This window comes from Hemiscyllium ocellatum, chromosome 47, assembly GCF_020745735.1.
Source record: "Hemiscyllium ocellatum isolate sHemOce1 chromosome 47, sHemOce1.pat.X.cur, whole genome shotgun sequence".
In the NCBI taxonomy this organism is placed as follows: domain Eukaryota; kingdom Metazoa; phylum Chordata; class Chondrichthyes; order Orectolobiformes; family Hemiscylliidae; genus Hemiscyllium; species Hemiscyllium ocellatum.
The window spans coordinates 10112247-10125120 of record NC_083447.1 but is presented as its reverse complement, the minus strand read 5'-3'; the positions used below and the strand labels follow the sequence as shown (position 1 = coordinate 10125120).

At 43.5% G+C, this 12874-nt stretch overlaps 1 protein-coding gene across 1 annotated transcript in view; it reads right to left on the bottom strand.

Moving 5' to 3' along the window:
* LOC132836583 (neuronal PAS domain-containing protein 3-like) overlaps positions 1-12874 on the bottom strand; it is a 432887-nt gene that overhangs the window by 42848 nt on the left and 377165 nt on the right. The window contains exon 6 of the mRNA XM_060855949.1: positions 10182-10356. Coding sequence (XP_060711932.1) covers positions 10182-10356 — 175 coding nt within the window. The remainder of the gene's footprint in view (positions 1-10181; positions 10357-12874) is intronic.

The following is a 12874-nucleotide window of genomic DNA, read 5'->3' as shown; positions in this document are numbered from 1 at the left end:
AAAATGGGGAACTTTTTTTTACCTGAAGTCACAGAGAGTTTGATCCCAGCATAACACTCCTTAGAAAGGCTGCCTCTGTATCCATCAGGATTAAATTTTATTGTGCTGTTTGTGAAGTCGGAGTCCTAAAACTGAACAGCCCTAGAATTTTAAAGCAGGATGATGCATTTCCACTAACTAAAACCAAAAGCTGAGTGCTTACTTCCAAGGGCAGAGTCACAACAGAGGCTTAAAAAGGAATAAAAACAGAGATGTTTTCAAGTCTTTCCAAGGGTGTCACGCCCTTACATGGTCATAGTTGGGAAGTTTTTTTTTCACAAAGTGGGAGGCAAGAAATATAACATTTTCATTTATATAGTTGACTTGGCATCACCAAATATCCGTATAGTCCATGTTCTGAACATCATATCTGAAGGGATTTGACAGCGTGGATTTGTATTGTGATCTTTCATAGACTCGGCTTGTATTGTCTTTTGAATAGAAACTTTGCTTTCCCTGGTTACCGCTCTAGAACAAGGTGACACAACCTAAGAAAACAAGGAGGATTCCATTTAGGACTGAGATGAAGAGAAATGTTTTACTCAGCGGGGCTAATTTTTGGAATCCTCTTCCCCAGAAGGCTGTGGAAGCTCAGTCATAGAATCATAGATATCAAAGAATTGAAACAGGTCATTCGGCCCAAAAAGTCCATACCGACCCTCCGAAGAACATCCTAGCGATACCCACCTCCTCTACCCTATCCCTATAACCCTGAATATCCCAAGGCTAATGCTTCTAAACTACACATCCCTGAACCCTTTGGGCAATTTAGCATGGCCAATGCACCTAGCCTGCTCATCTCTGGACTGTGGGAGGAAACTGGAGCACCCACCAGAAAACCATGCAGACACAGGGACAACGTGCAAACTCCACACAGTCGCCCAAGATTGGAATCGAACTTGGGTCCCTTGCTCTGTGAGGCAGCAGTGCTAATACAGAGTCACCATGCCACCCTTTGAGTATATTTAAAGTACAGGTTGATAGATTTTCATTTATTATTGTGTAAAGGGCTTATGTGGGTATAAGGCAGTGGAATATTTAATCAGCCAAGATCATAATAAATGGTGAAGCAGACTCGACAAACTGAATAGCGAACCCCTGTTCCTATATTCTTGAGGCTTGACCTAACTGATGAGAAAAGGACTTGATGCTGTAAAAGAAAAACTATTTCTTCTACTTGGAAGTTCCATAGCAGGGAAGGTAGTTGAGGCGGGTAACCTCACAACCTTTAAAATGTACATGATTGAGCACTCACTGTCATAACATTGAAGGCCATGAGCCTAATGCAGGAAAATGAGATTTTAGATAGATCGGCAAAGACTTGATGTGCCAAAGAGTTCTTCTGTAATGTATGACTCTTTGGCTATAACGGAGGTTTAAAATTAGAACCAATTTTGTTTAGGGATTATGTCAGGAAACTCTTATTTAATTAAAGAAAGTGGAAATGTACAACTTTCTCTCAACTAGTGACTACTAAAGTTCTACATGGTCCCAATACTGACACAACTATTCATGTTATACATTAGCTACCTAAATAATGGAACTGAGGGCATTGTTGCTAAGTTTGCAAATGACACAAAGACAGAGGGACAGGTAGTGTGGAGATTGCAGGGAAGCTGCAAAATGTCTTGGACATACGAGGCAAGTAGGTATAGAAGTAGGTAGATGGTATGCAATGTGGAAAAGTGTGAGGTTATGCACTATGGTAGGTAGGTTAGAGGTGTAGACTATTTTTTAAATACGGAAAAGCTTCGGAAATCTGAAACACAAAAGGACTTGGAAGTCCTAGTTCAGGATTCTTATCAAGTTTATATGCAGGTTCAGATGATGGTTCGACTGCAAGTGCAATGTTAGCATTAATTTTGACAGGACTATGATGCAAGAGTAGAGGTAAACTGCTGCTGCTGTATATGGCTCTGGTCAGACTACATTTGAAATACTGGGCACAGTTTTGGACCCCATATCCAAAGGAGGATGTACTGGCATTGGAGGGGGTCCAGAGGAGGCTTACAAGAATGATCCTGGGGATAAAGAGCTTGTCATATGAGGAGTGGTTGAGGACTCTGAGTCCATACTCGATTAAGTTTTGAGGATGAGGGCAGATTTGATTGAAACTTACAGAATACTGAGAGGCCCGGATAGAATGGACGTGGAGACAATGCTCCAATTAGCAGGAGGGAGTCGGACCAGAGGGTACAGCCTCAGAGTGAATGGACAAACCTTTAGAACTGAGATGAGGAATTTCTCACTTCCACAGAGGGCAGTGGAGGTCAAGTCATTGAGTGTATTTGAGCGTGGTAAGGGGATCAAGAGTTATGGGAAGAAAGCAGGAGAATGGGGTTGAGTAACTAGGAAGAGAAAAAGGGCCCTTTAAAGATCAAAGAAACTGTCTATGTGTGGAACCACAGGAGGTGGGTGAGATACTGAACAAATATTTTGGGTCAGTATTTGCTGTGGACAAAGGCATGGAAGCTATGGAACTTGGATAAGTAAATTGTGATGATTTGAAAAGAGTCTACATTACAGAAGAGGAGGTCTTAAAACACATAAACATAGAAAAGTTCCTGGCACCTGATCAGGTGTATCCCAGGATATTGGGGCAAGCTAGGGAAGAAATTGCTAGGCCCTAGCAGTGACATTTGGATCACAAACTGACACAGGTGAGGTGTCAGGAAGACTGGAGAGTGGCTAATGTTGTGCCAGTACATAAAAAAGGCTGCAAGAAAAAGCCAGGGAACTTTAGGTCGGTGAGCCTGACATCAATGGAGTGCAAGTTATTGGAGGGGATTCTGAGAGACAGGATTTGCATGCATTTGGAAAGACAAGGGCTAATTCGGAACAGTCAGTTTGATTTTGTGCTGGGAAATCATGTCTCACAGACTTGATGAGTCTTTTGAAGGGGTGACTAAGAAAATAGATGAAAGCAGAGCTATGGATGTTGTCTACATTGACTTTAGCAAGGCCTTCAACAAGGTTCCACATGGTAGAATGGTTAGTAAGGTTCAATCACATGGGATCCAGGGACAGCTAGCTAATTCAATACAAAATTGGCTGGATGGTAGAAGATAGAGGGTGATGGTAGAGAGTTGAAAATGTGTTGCTAGTTAAAGCACAACAGGTGCTTTCATCAGGAATCCTGATGAAAGGCTCTGGCCCGAAACGCCGAATTTCCTGTTCCTTGGATGCTGCCTGACCTGCTGTGCTGTAACCAGCAACACATTTTCAGCTCTGATCTCCAGCATCTGCAGACCTCACTTTTTACTCGGTGATGGTAGAGAGCTGTTGTTTGGATTGGAGGCCTGTGACTAGCGGTGTGCCACACGAATCAGTGCTGGGTCCACTGTTGTTTGTCATTTAAATTATTTGGAAGTGTGTTTAGGAGACATGGTTAGTAAGTTTGTGGATGACACCAAAATTGGTAGGATAATGGACAGTGAAGAAGGTTATCTAAGAGTACAATGAGATCTTAATCAGTTGGGCCAATGGGCTAAGGAGTGGTAAATGGGGCTATTCGTTGTTGAACTGAGAGATCTAGAGGTGCAGGCTTATAGTTCCTTGACAGTGGTATCACAAGGAGGCAGGGTGGTGAAGAAGTCATTTGGCATGTTTGCCTTCATTGGTCAGAGCACTGAGTACAGGAGTTGAGACGTCAAGTTGCAGCTGATGAGGCCACTTTTGGAGTACTGTGAACAGTTCTGGTTGTCCTGCTATAGGAAGGATGTTATTAAACTGGAAAGAGTACAGAGAAGATGTAAAAAGATGTTGGCAGTCCTGGAGGGTTTGAGTTATAGGGAGAGACTGGGACATTTTTCCTTGGAATGTAGGAGGCTGAGGTGTGACCTTGCACAGGTTTACAAAAGCATGAGAGACATAGATAAAGTGAATAGCTGAGGTCTTTTCCCCAGAGTAAGTGAGTCCAAAACTAGAAGGCTAAGTTTTAAGGTGAGAGGGGAAAGATTTAAAAGGGACCTGAGGACAACCTTTTCACACAGAAGATAGTTCATATGTAAAATGAACTGTCAGAGGAAGTGGTAGAGATTAGTACAATTACAGCATTTCAAAGACATTTGGACAGGTACATGAATAGGAAAGGTTTAGAAGAATATAGGCCAAATGCAGGCAAATGGGACTTACTCAGTTTAGGAAACCTGATCAACATGGACAAGTTGGACCAAAGGTCTGTTTCTGTGCTGTAAGACTCTATGACTCTATTAGCCATGATCAAATGATGGAACAGACCCAATGGGCTGAATGGCCTAATTCTACTCCTATACCTATGGTCTCACCCCACATCCCTGCAATTTCAGAGTTTGGGGAGTAATCGGATATTTTGAAACTGAGGTTTGGACATTTTTTTGTTAGATGGGGCACCATTTTTGGAACCAAAGTGCCTAAACAGAGTTAAGAAGCAGACCAGCCTTTACCTTATTGAATGGTGGAGCAGACTTGAGAAAACTCTGCACCTCCTGTTCTCATAAAATGTACTATCTTCTCTGGAACTCCAATATCTGGGCTTCCCCAAGGGTGCCACAGCCTAGACAAAATTTTAATAACAATCTGCATTTGGATCGCTCCCTGGGATGATATAAGATGTTGTTTTAGTCGGAAAATGGAACTCATATGGAATGAGACGACTATCCTTCATCATGTTGTACAGGAGCATTTTTTTCTATTAAACAGAGGAGGTTGACCTCTGCCTTTATGTGCTTCGCTTCGGATCACAGTCAATTAATTCCCTGACATTCTGCATGGTGGTTGGGAGGAATGCAGACCATGCTTGAGCCTGTCTATCTAACTTCAGCTTCTGAGACTCTGATCCTTGCAGAGAAATACATTTTCTTCTGAAACAGTGAAGTCCTTAACACTTTCAATGCCCTCAGCCTAAGTGAGGTTTTGGAGCCTTTGGAAAGTATTTTAGATTAGAAAGTGCCTCTCAAAAGTAAGATGTTAGTTATTATTTAAAATCCCTGTTGAAGTGAAAACTCTTCCAATTTTGCAGCTACTTTATTCTTTCTTTGTCTTTTTGCCACCTATTGTCAGTCATAGTTCAGTTGGTTGCATTCTTCCTCGAAGTCACAAGATTCCAGGTTCAAGTCCCACTCTAGAACTTTAGTACAAAGATCTCCAGTGCCGTACTGAGGGACTGCTCCACTATTGGAGGTACTCTGAGTCAGGTAAGGCATTAAACTGACGCTCCATCTGCCCCCTCAAGTGGTTTTAGAAGAATGTATAGAGCAATTTTTAAGTTTTCTCTCTGGGTGTCTAGACCAATATTTATATAGAACATAGAACAATACAGCACAGAACAGGCCCATCGGCCCACAATGTTGTGCCGAACATCTATCCTAGATTAAGCACCCATCCATGTGCCTATCCAATTGCCGCTTAAAGGTCGCCAATGATTCTGACTCTACCACTCCCACGGGCAGCGCATTCCATGCCCCCACCACTCTCTGGGTAAAGAACCCACCCCTGACATCTCCCCTATACCTTCCACCCTTCACCTTAAATTTATGTCCCCTTGTAACACTCTGTTGTACCCGGGGAAAAAGTTTCTGACTGTCTACTCTATCTATTCCTCTGATCATCTTATAAACCTCTATCAAGTCACCCCTCATCCTTCGCTGTTCCAACGAGAAGAGGCCGAGAACTCTCAACCAATCCTTGTACGACCTATTCTCCATTCCAGGCAACGTCCTGGTAAATCTTCTCTGCACCCTCTCCAAAGCTTCCACATCTTTCCTAAAGTGAGGTGACCAGAACTGCACACAGTACTCCAAATGTGGCCTAACCAAAGTCCTATACAGCTGCAACATCACTTCACGACTCTTGAATTCAATCCCTCTGCTAATGAACGCTAATACACCATAGGCCTTCTTACAAGCTCTATCCACCTGAGTGGCAACTTTCAAAGATCTATGTACATAGACCCCAAGATCCCTCTGTTCCTCCACCTGACTAAGAACCCTACCGTTAACCCTGTATTCCGCATTCTTATTTGTTCTTCCAAAATGGACAAACTGTCCACAACTCCACCAATCTTCGTATCATCTGCAAATTTACTGACCCACCCTTCGACTCCCTCATCCAAGTCATTAATAAAAATTACAAACAGCAGAGGACCCAGAACTGATCCCTGCGGAACTCCGCTTGTAACTGGGCTCCAGGCTGAATATTTACCATCTACCACCACTCTCTGACTTCGACCGGTTAGCCAGTTTTCTATCTAATTGGCCAAATTTCCCTCTATCCCATGCCTCCTGACTTTCCGCATAAGCCTACCATGGGGAACCTTATCAAATGCCTTACTAAAATCCATGTACACTACATCCACTGCTCTACCCTCATCCACATGCTTGGTCACCTCCTCAAAGAATTCAATAAGACTTGTAAGGCAAGACCTACCCTTCACAAATCCGTGCTGGCTGTCCCTAATCAAGCAGTGTCTTTCCAGATACTCATAAATCCTATCCCTCAGTACCCTTTCCATTACTTTGCCTACCACAGAAGTAAGACTAACTGGCCTGTAATTCCCGGGGTTATCCCTATTCCCTTTTTTGAACAGGGGCACAACATTCGCTACTCTCCAGTCCCCTGGCACCACCCCCGTTGACAGTGAAGACGAAAAGATCATTGCCAACGGTACTGCAATTTCTTCTCTTGCTTCCCACATAATCCTAGGATATATCCCGTCAGGCCCGGGGGAGTTGTCTATCCTCAAGTTGCTCAAAATGTCCAACACATCTTCCTTCCTAACAAGTATCTCTTCTAGCTTACCAGTCCGTTTCACACTCTCCTCTTCAACAATATGGTCCCTCTCGTTCGTAAATACTGAAGAAAAGTACTCATTCAAGACCTCTCGTATCTCTTCCGACTCAATACACAATCTCCCACTACTGTCCTTGATCGGACCTACCCTCGTTCTCGTGTTTCTCATGTTTCTCACATACGCATAAAATGCCTTGGGGTTATCCTTGATCCTATCCGCCAAGGATTTTTCATGCCCTCTCTTAGCTCTCCTAATCCCTTTCTTCAGGTCCCTTCTGGCTAACCTGTATCCCTCCACTGCCCTGTCCGAACCCTGTTTCCTCAACCTTATGTAAGCCTCCTTCTTCCTCTTTACTAGACATTCAACCTCCCTCGTCAACCAAGGCTCCCTCACACGACCGTTTCTTTCCTGCCTGATAGGTACATACATATCAAGGACACGTCGTATCTGCTCCTTGAAAAAGTTCCACATTTCCACCACATCCTTCCCTGACAGCCTATGCTCCCAACTTATGCTCCTCAAATCCTGTCTTACAGCATCGTAATTTCCCTTCCCCCAATTGTAAAATCTACCCTGCGGTGCGCACCTATCTCTCTCCATAACCAAGGTGAAAGTCACAGAATTGTGGTCACTATCACCAAAATGTTCACCCACTAACAAGCCAATCACTTGTCCCGGTTCATTACCGAGTACCAAATCCAATATGGCCTCCCCTCTGGTTGGACAATCTACATACTGAGTTAGAAAAGCTTCCTGGACACACTGCACAAACACCGCCCCATCCAATCTACTTGATCTAAAGAGCTTCCAATCAATATTTGGGAAGTTGAAATCGCCCATGACTACGACCCTGTGACTTCTGCACCTTTCCAAAATCTGTTTCCCAATCTGTTTCTCCAAATCTCTGCTGCTATTGGGGGGCCTATAGTAAACACCCAACAAGGTGACTGCACCTTTCCTATTTCTGACTTCAGCCCATACTACCTCCAAAGGCAGATCCCCCTCAAACTTCCTTTCCGCAGCCGTTATACCATTTCTAATTAGCAATGCCACCCCCCCCTCCTTTTTTACCACCCTCCCTAATCTTACTGAAACATCTGTAACCAGGAACCTCCAACAACCATTCCTGTCCCTCATCTATCCACGTTTCCGTGATGGCCACAACATCGTAGTCCCAGGTACCGATCCACGCCTTAAGTTCACCCACCTTATTTCTGATACTCCTTGCGTTGAAGTATACGCACTTGAGCCCATCTCTGTGTCCGCAAGTATTCCCTGTCAGTGCTACCTTCTCCACAGCCTCCCTACATTCTTGGACATAAATCCAATCAATAACAAAATAACAGATTAACAGAGGAAATGGGGGCAGGAGGAGGCTATTCAGCCCCTTCGATCCTGCTCCATCATTCAAGATGATCTTGGCTGATCATCCAACTCAGTCCCCTGCTCCGACTTTCTCCCTTACTCTTTGAACATTTAGCTCTAAGAACTACATCTAACACCATCTTGAAAACATTTAATATTTTGACCTCAACCACTTTCTGTGGTAGAGAATTCCATAGATTCACCACACTCTTGGGAAGAAATTTCTCCTCATCTCAATCCTAAATGGCAAAACCCATATCCTTAGACTGTGACTTCTGGTTCTGGATTCCCCAGTTGTAAGGAATATCCTGTCTGTATTTACCCTGTCTAGTCCTGTTAGATTATTATACGTTTATGTGAGATCTCCTCCTCATTCTTCTAATCTCCAATGAATATAGCCCTAAACAATCTGGTCTCGCTTTATGTCAGTCCTGGAATCAGTCTGGTAAATCTTTGCTGCTCTCCCTCTATTGCCAGAACATCCTTCCCTATATAATGAGACCATCCTCCAGGTATCACCTCCCATCATTGCACACCATCAGCTTATCTTTCTATTGCCTTCTCCTTTGTGTGTTCATGGACCTTCCTTACATTGGTAAGTCTCACAGTCACTTCATTCTCTGGATAAATTCTTCTAAATTCCCTACTAGATTTCTTACCAACTATCTTTTTGCAATGGCCCCCAACTATGGTCTTCACCATACTATCTTCTCTATGCCAACACTGTTGAATCCTGCCATAATTTCACAGGTCTCTACTCTGTCATCCTTCACTCTTTTCAGTCTTTTAAAGTCAAGTAATAAAACCTTTAAGAGTCTCCTGTATGTTTATGATCCATGTCATGGTTGGTCCTCCACAGGATCACAGAATTGTTGCCGCATTGAAACAGGCCATATGGCCCATCATGTCTCTGAATGGGCAATTACCTTGCTGTCATTCTCCCCATAGTCCTGCACATTTTTCTTAATCAGTTTCCCTTCTGAAATCCTTGATTGAGCTGCCCCCACCACACTCTCAGACAGTGTATTCCATTGTGAAGAGGATTTTTTTCTCTCACATTGTTGTTGTTTCTTGCAAAGAAGGAACTCCTCATTCTTCATTCCAATATTGGGCCCAAGGATGTGGGGATCACTGGTAAAGGCAGTATTTATTGACCATATTTGAGAGGATGTTGGTGAGCTGCCTTCTTGATCTGCCATGGGATGTATGTACAGCCAGAGGAGGGGGTTTTAGGAATTTGATCCAGTGACAATGAAGGAATGGCAAAGTATTTCGAAGTCATAACGGTCAGTGTTTTGGAGGGGAACTTGCAGGTGGTGGTCTTCCCATGTATCAGCTGCCCTTGACCTTTTAGACGTTAGTTGGTTTGTAAGATGCTGTCAAAGGAGCCTCAAAGAGTTCATCTTATGTATAGTACATGCTGCTGCTGCTCTGCGTCAGTACTGAAGAGAATGAATGTGTAGAATGAATGGATGGGGTGCCAATCAAGCAGCTGCTTTGTCCTAGGCTCAGTAGTTTGCACTGCTGCCTCACAGTGCCAGGGACCCAGGTTCGATTCCAGCCTCGGGCAACTGTCTGTGTTAGTTTGCACATTCTTCCCTGTCCGCGTGGGTTTCCTCCGGGTGCTCTGGTTTCCTCCCACAATCCAAAGATGTGCAGGTTAGGTGAATTGGCCATGCTAAATTGCCGAGAGTGTTCAGGGATGTGTAGGTTAGGTGCATTAGTCAGGGGTAAATATTGGATAATAGGGTAGAGGAATGGGTCTTGCAAGGGTTAGTGTGGGCTTGTTTGGTCAAAGGGCCTATTTCCACACTGTAGGGATTCTAGCCACTGTTGAGGATCTTGAGTGTTATTGAAGCTGCGCTTATCTTGGCAAGTGGAGAGTATTCCATTACACCCTTGTCAATTGTGGACAGGCTTCAGTGTCGCTGGGTAAACATTCTGGAACTCCCTTTACCCACTCGCCACCCTTGTGCATCTATTGATAATTTTCCCTTACCTGCCTTACCTGACTCAGGTGTCTCAGCCAGTGAGGAGGAAGATGTTGAGCTTGCCCCGTCCTCATTGGAGGTTTGTGAGCTGTGCCCTCGGCCGCTTGGTAGTTTCAGTCCCAGCTGCTCTGCCACCTCCACATGATCCCCAGGGTGAATGTAATCAAAGATGCTGCTACCCGTCAGTTCCACCTAAGCAGGAGGGAAAGTGGGCACAAATACAAATCGGGTTAATCAAGGGTGTTGCTTAGGATTGTGATCATCAAGGAACTGGGACTGAGCAACAATATTAACTGCTGTATCTATCACACCCTCAAAGTCACAAAGTGCTTCACATAAATAAAACACTAACAAACCAAATCTTTGAGCCACAAAATATGAAATAAAGAGATGTCCGATAGTTTAGTCATTGAGGAGCTTGTTGGAGAGGAGGATAGGGTTGAGAGAGTTAATTCCAGAGTTTGGGATTCAGGCAGCAATTGGTATGATTGCTGATGGTGGAACAATCTGAATTAGGGATGCATCAGAGAAATGGAGATATCTTCGAGGGTTTGGAGCTGGAGGAGGCTACAGAGATAGAGAGATTTATCGATCAATGCTTCCTAATGTAGATGCAATCCCAATCTCCTACAATGTGAACTTTGTATAGCTAACTAACATTTCTGATGAAGAGCTTGAGCCCAAAACATTGATTTTCCTGCTCATCCGATGCTGCTTGACCTGCTGTGTTTTTTCAGCACTACTCTAATCCAAACCCTTTCTAATTCTAACCCTCTGAAGAAGAGTCATATTAGACTTAAAACATTAACTCTGTTTCTCGCTCCACAAATGCTGCCAGATCTGCTGAGTTTCTCTGGCATTTTCTGTTTTATTTCACATTTCCAGCATCCCCAATATTTTGCTTTTATTTGTACATCTGTGTTTCTATGATGTTTCCCCTGTTGGGAAGTGTAGAACCAGGGGACACAGACTCAGGTTACAGGATGGACCATTTAGAACAGAGATGAGGAAACCTTTCTTTACTCAGGGTAGCGAACCTGTGGAATTGTCTACCACAGAAGGTCATGGAGGTCAAGTCACTGAATATATTCAAGGACGACATAGATAAATGTTTAGGTTTTAAAGGCATTGAGAGGTATGGGAAAAAAGTTGGAATATGATACTGAAATATTGATCAGCTAGAATGATTCCTCGAATGGGGATTCCTGTGTTGGCAGGACTGATGTATGAAGAGAGACTGGATCAGTTATGGGTTATGTTCTCTAGGGTTTAGAAGAATGAGGGAGGATCTCATAGAAACTTATGAAGTTCTAACACGACCAGACAGGATCAACACAGGAAGATTAGTCCTAATGATTGGCAAATCCAGAACCAGGGCTCATAATCAAAGGATTTGGAATAGGCCATCTAGAACTGAGATAAGGAGGAATCTCTTCACCTAGACAGGGGTGAGCCCATGGAATTCTCTGCCACAGAAAGCAGTTGAGACCAAAATATTTAATGTTTTCAAGGAGTTAGGTATACTTGCAGGGCTAAAAGGATCAAGAGGTATGTGAAGGAAAAGGGAACAGGGTATTGAGTTGGATGATCAACGTTATCATATGCAATTGCAAACAGATTTTAAGAGCTCAATGGCCTACTCCTGTTCCTAGTTTCTATCCACTGTTTGACCTGTGCAGATCTACAGGAGGCCTGAAAGAGGAAGAATCAATTCAGATCTGAAACATGTACACTATCCCTCTCCACAGAGGTTTCCAGACCTGCTAAGTTTCTCCAGCAGTTTCTGATTTAATTTCAGATTGCCAGCATGTGCAGTATTTTGTTTTTGTATCATGAATTCCCGTTTCATTCTTATTCTGTCTGGCTCTCTTAAGACTTCTTACATGAGCTCTCGACTGGCAGTTCAAATGCAATCCATTCTGCAGCATGACAGCAGATTAATTGATCACATGACAGTGGATGAAATCGATCACATGACAGGCAGGTAACAAAGTGTGGCTGCTTTCCAAAACAGGTTACCCATGAATTGTAAGTCTTGCCATTGTGAAAAATAAGGTGGATAAATTGAAAAATTACTTTCAACCCAGCCCTAATTTATTAGTCTCTCACACGCGTAATTATGCAAAAGATTCTGGCCCTGCTTGTTGACCTTTAATATTCGAAGGAGTCAATACCTGTCTTTAGAGGCTCAGATATGCAGAGGGCTGGTGAATATTAATGCCGTTCTATTCATTCCTTATTCACTGAGTGTGGAGGTTAGGTTATTGCAGACCAAATGAAGTCAAGCCCTGTCTCAGACCTCTTAATTACTAATGCAGGAGAGGAGACAAAGGAAGAAAAAGAGAAGCATCTGCCTTTTAATATCTAAAGATTCAGTGAAGTTGAGTACAGGCGACGATCTTCTTTTTGCTAGCTCAAATTTGTCTCAGTTGGATGGTATCGCTCTGGGTCCCAAAGACTTGCGCATTCTAAACCTTAGGAGAAAGTGAGGACGGCAGATGCTGGAGATCAGAGCTGAAAAATGTGTTGCTGGAAAGACGCAGCAGGTCAGGCAACATCCAAGGAGCAGGAGAATCGATGTTTTGGGCATAAGCCCTTCTTCAGGAAACCTTCTTCATTCCAAACCTTAGTCAAGCCTGCTGCTTTAGTGCCATTTCTGAGGGAGTGCTGCAATACTGGAGGCGCTGTTCCTTGGTTTAGATGTTAAACT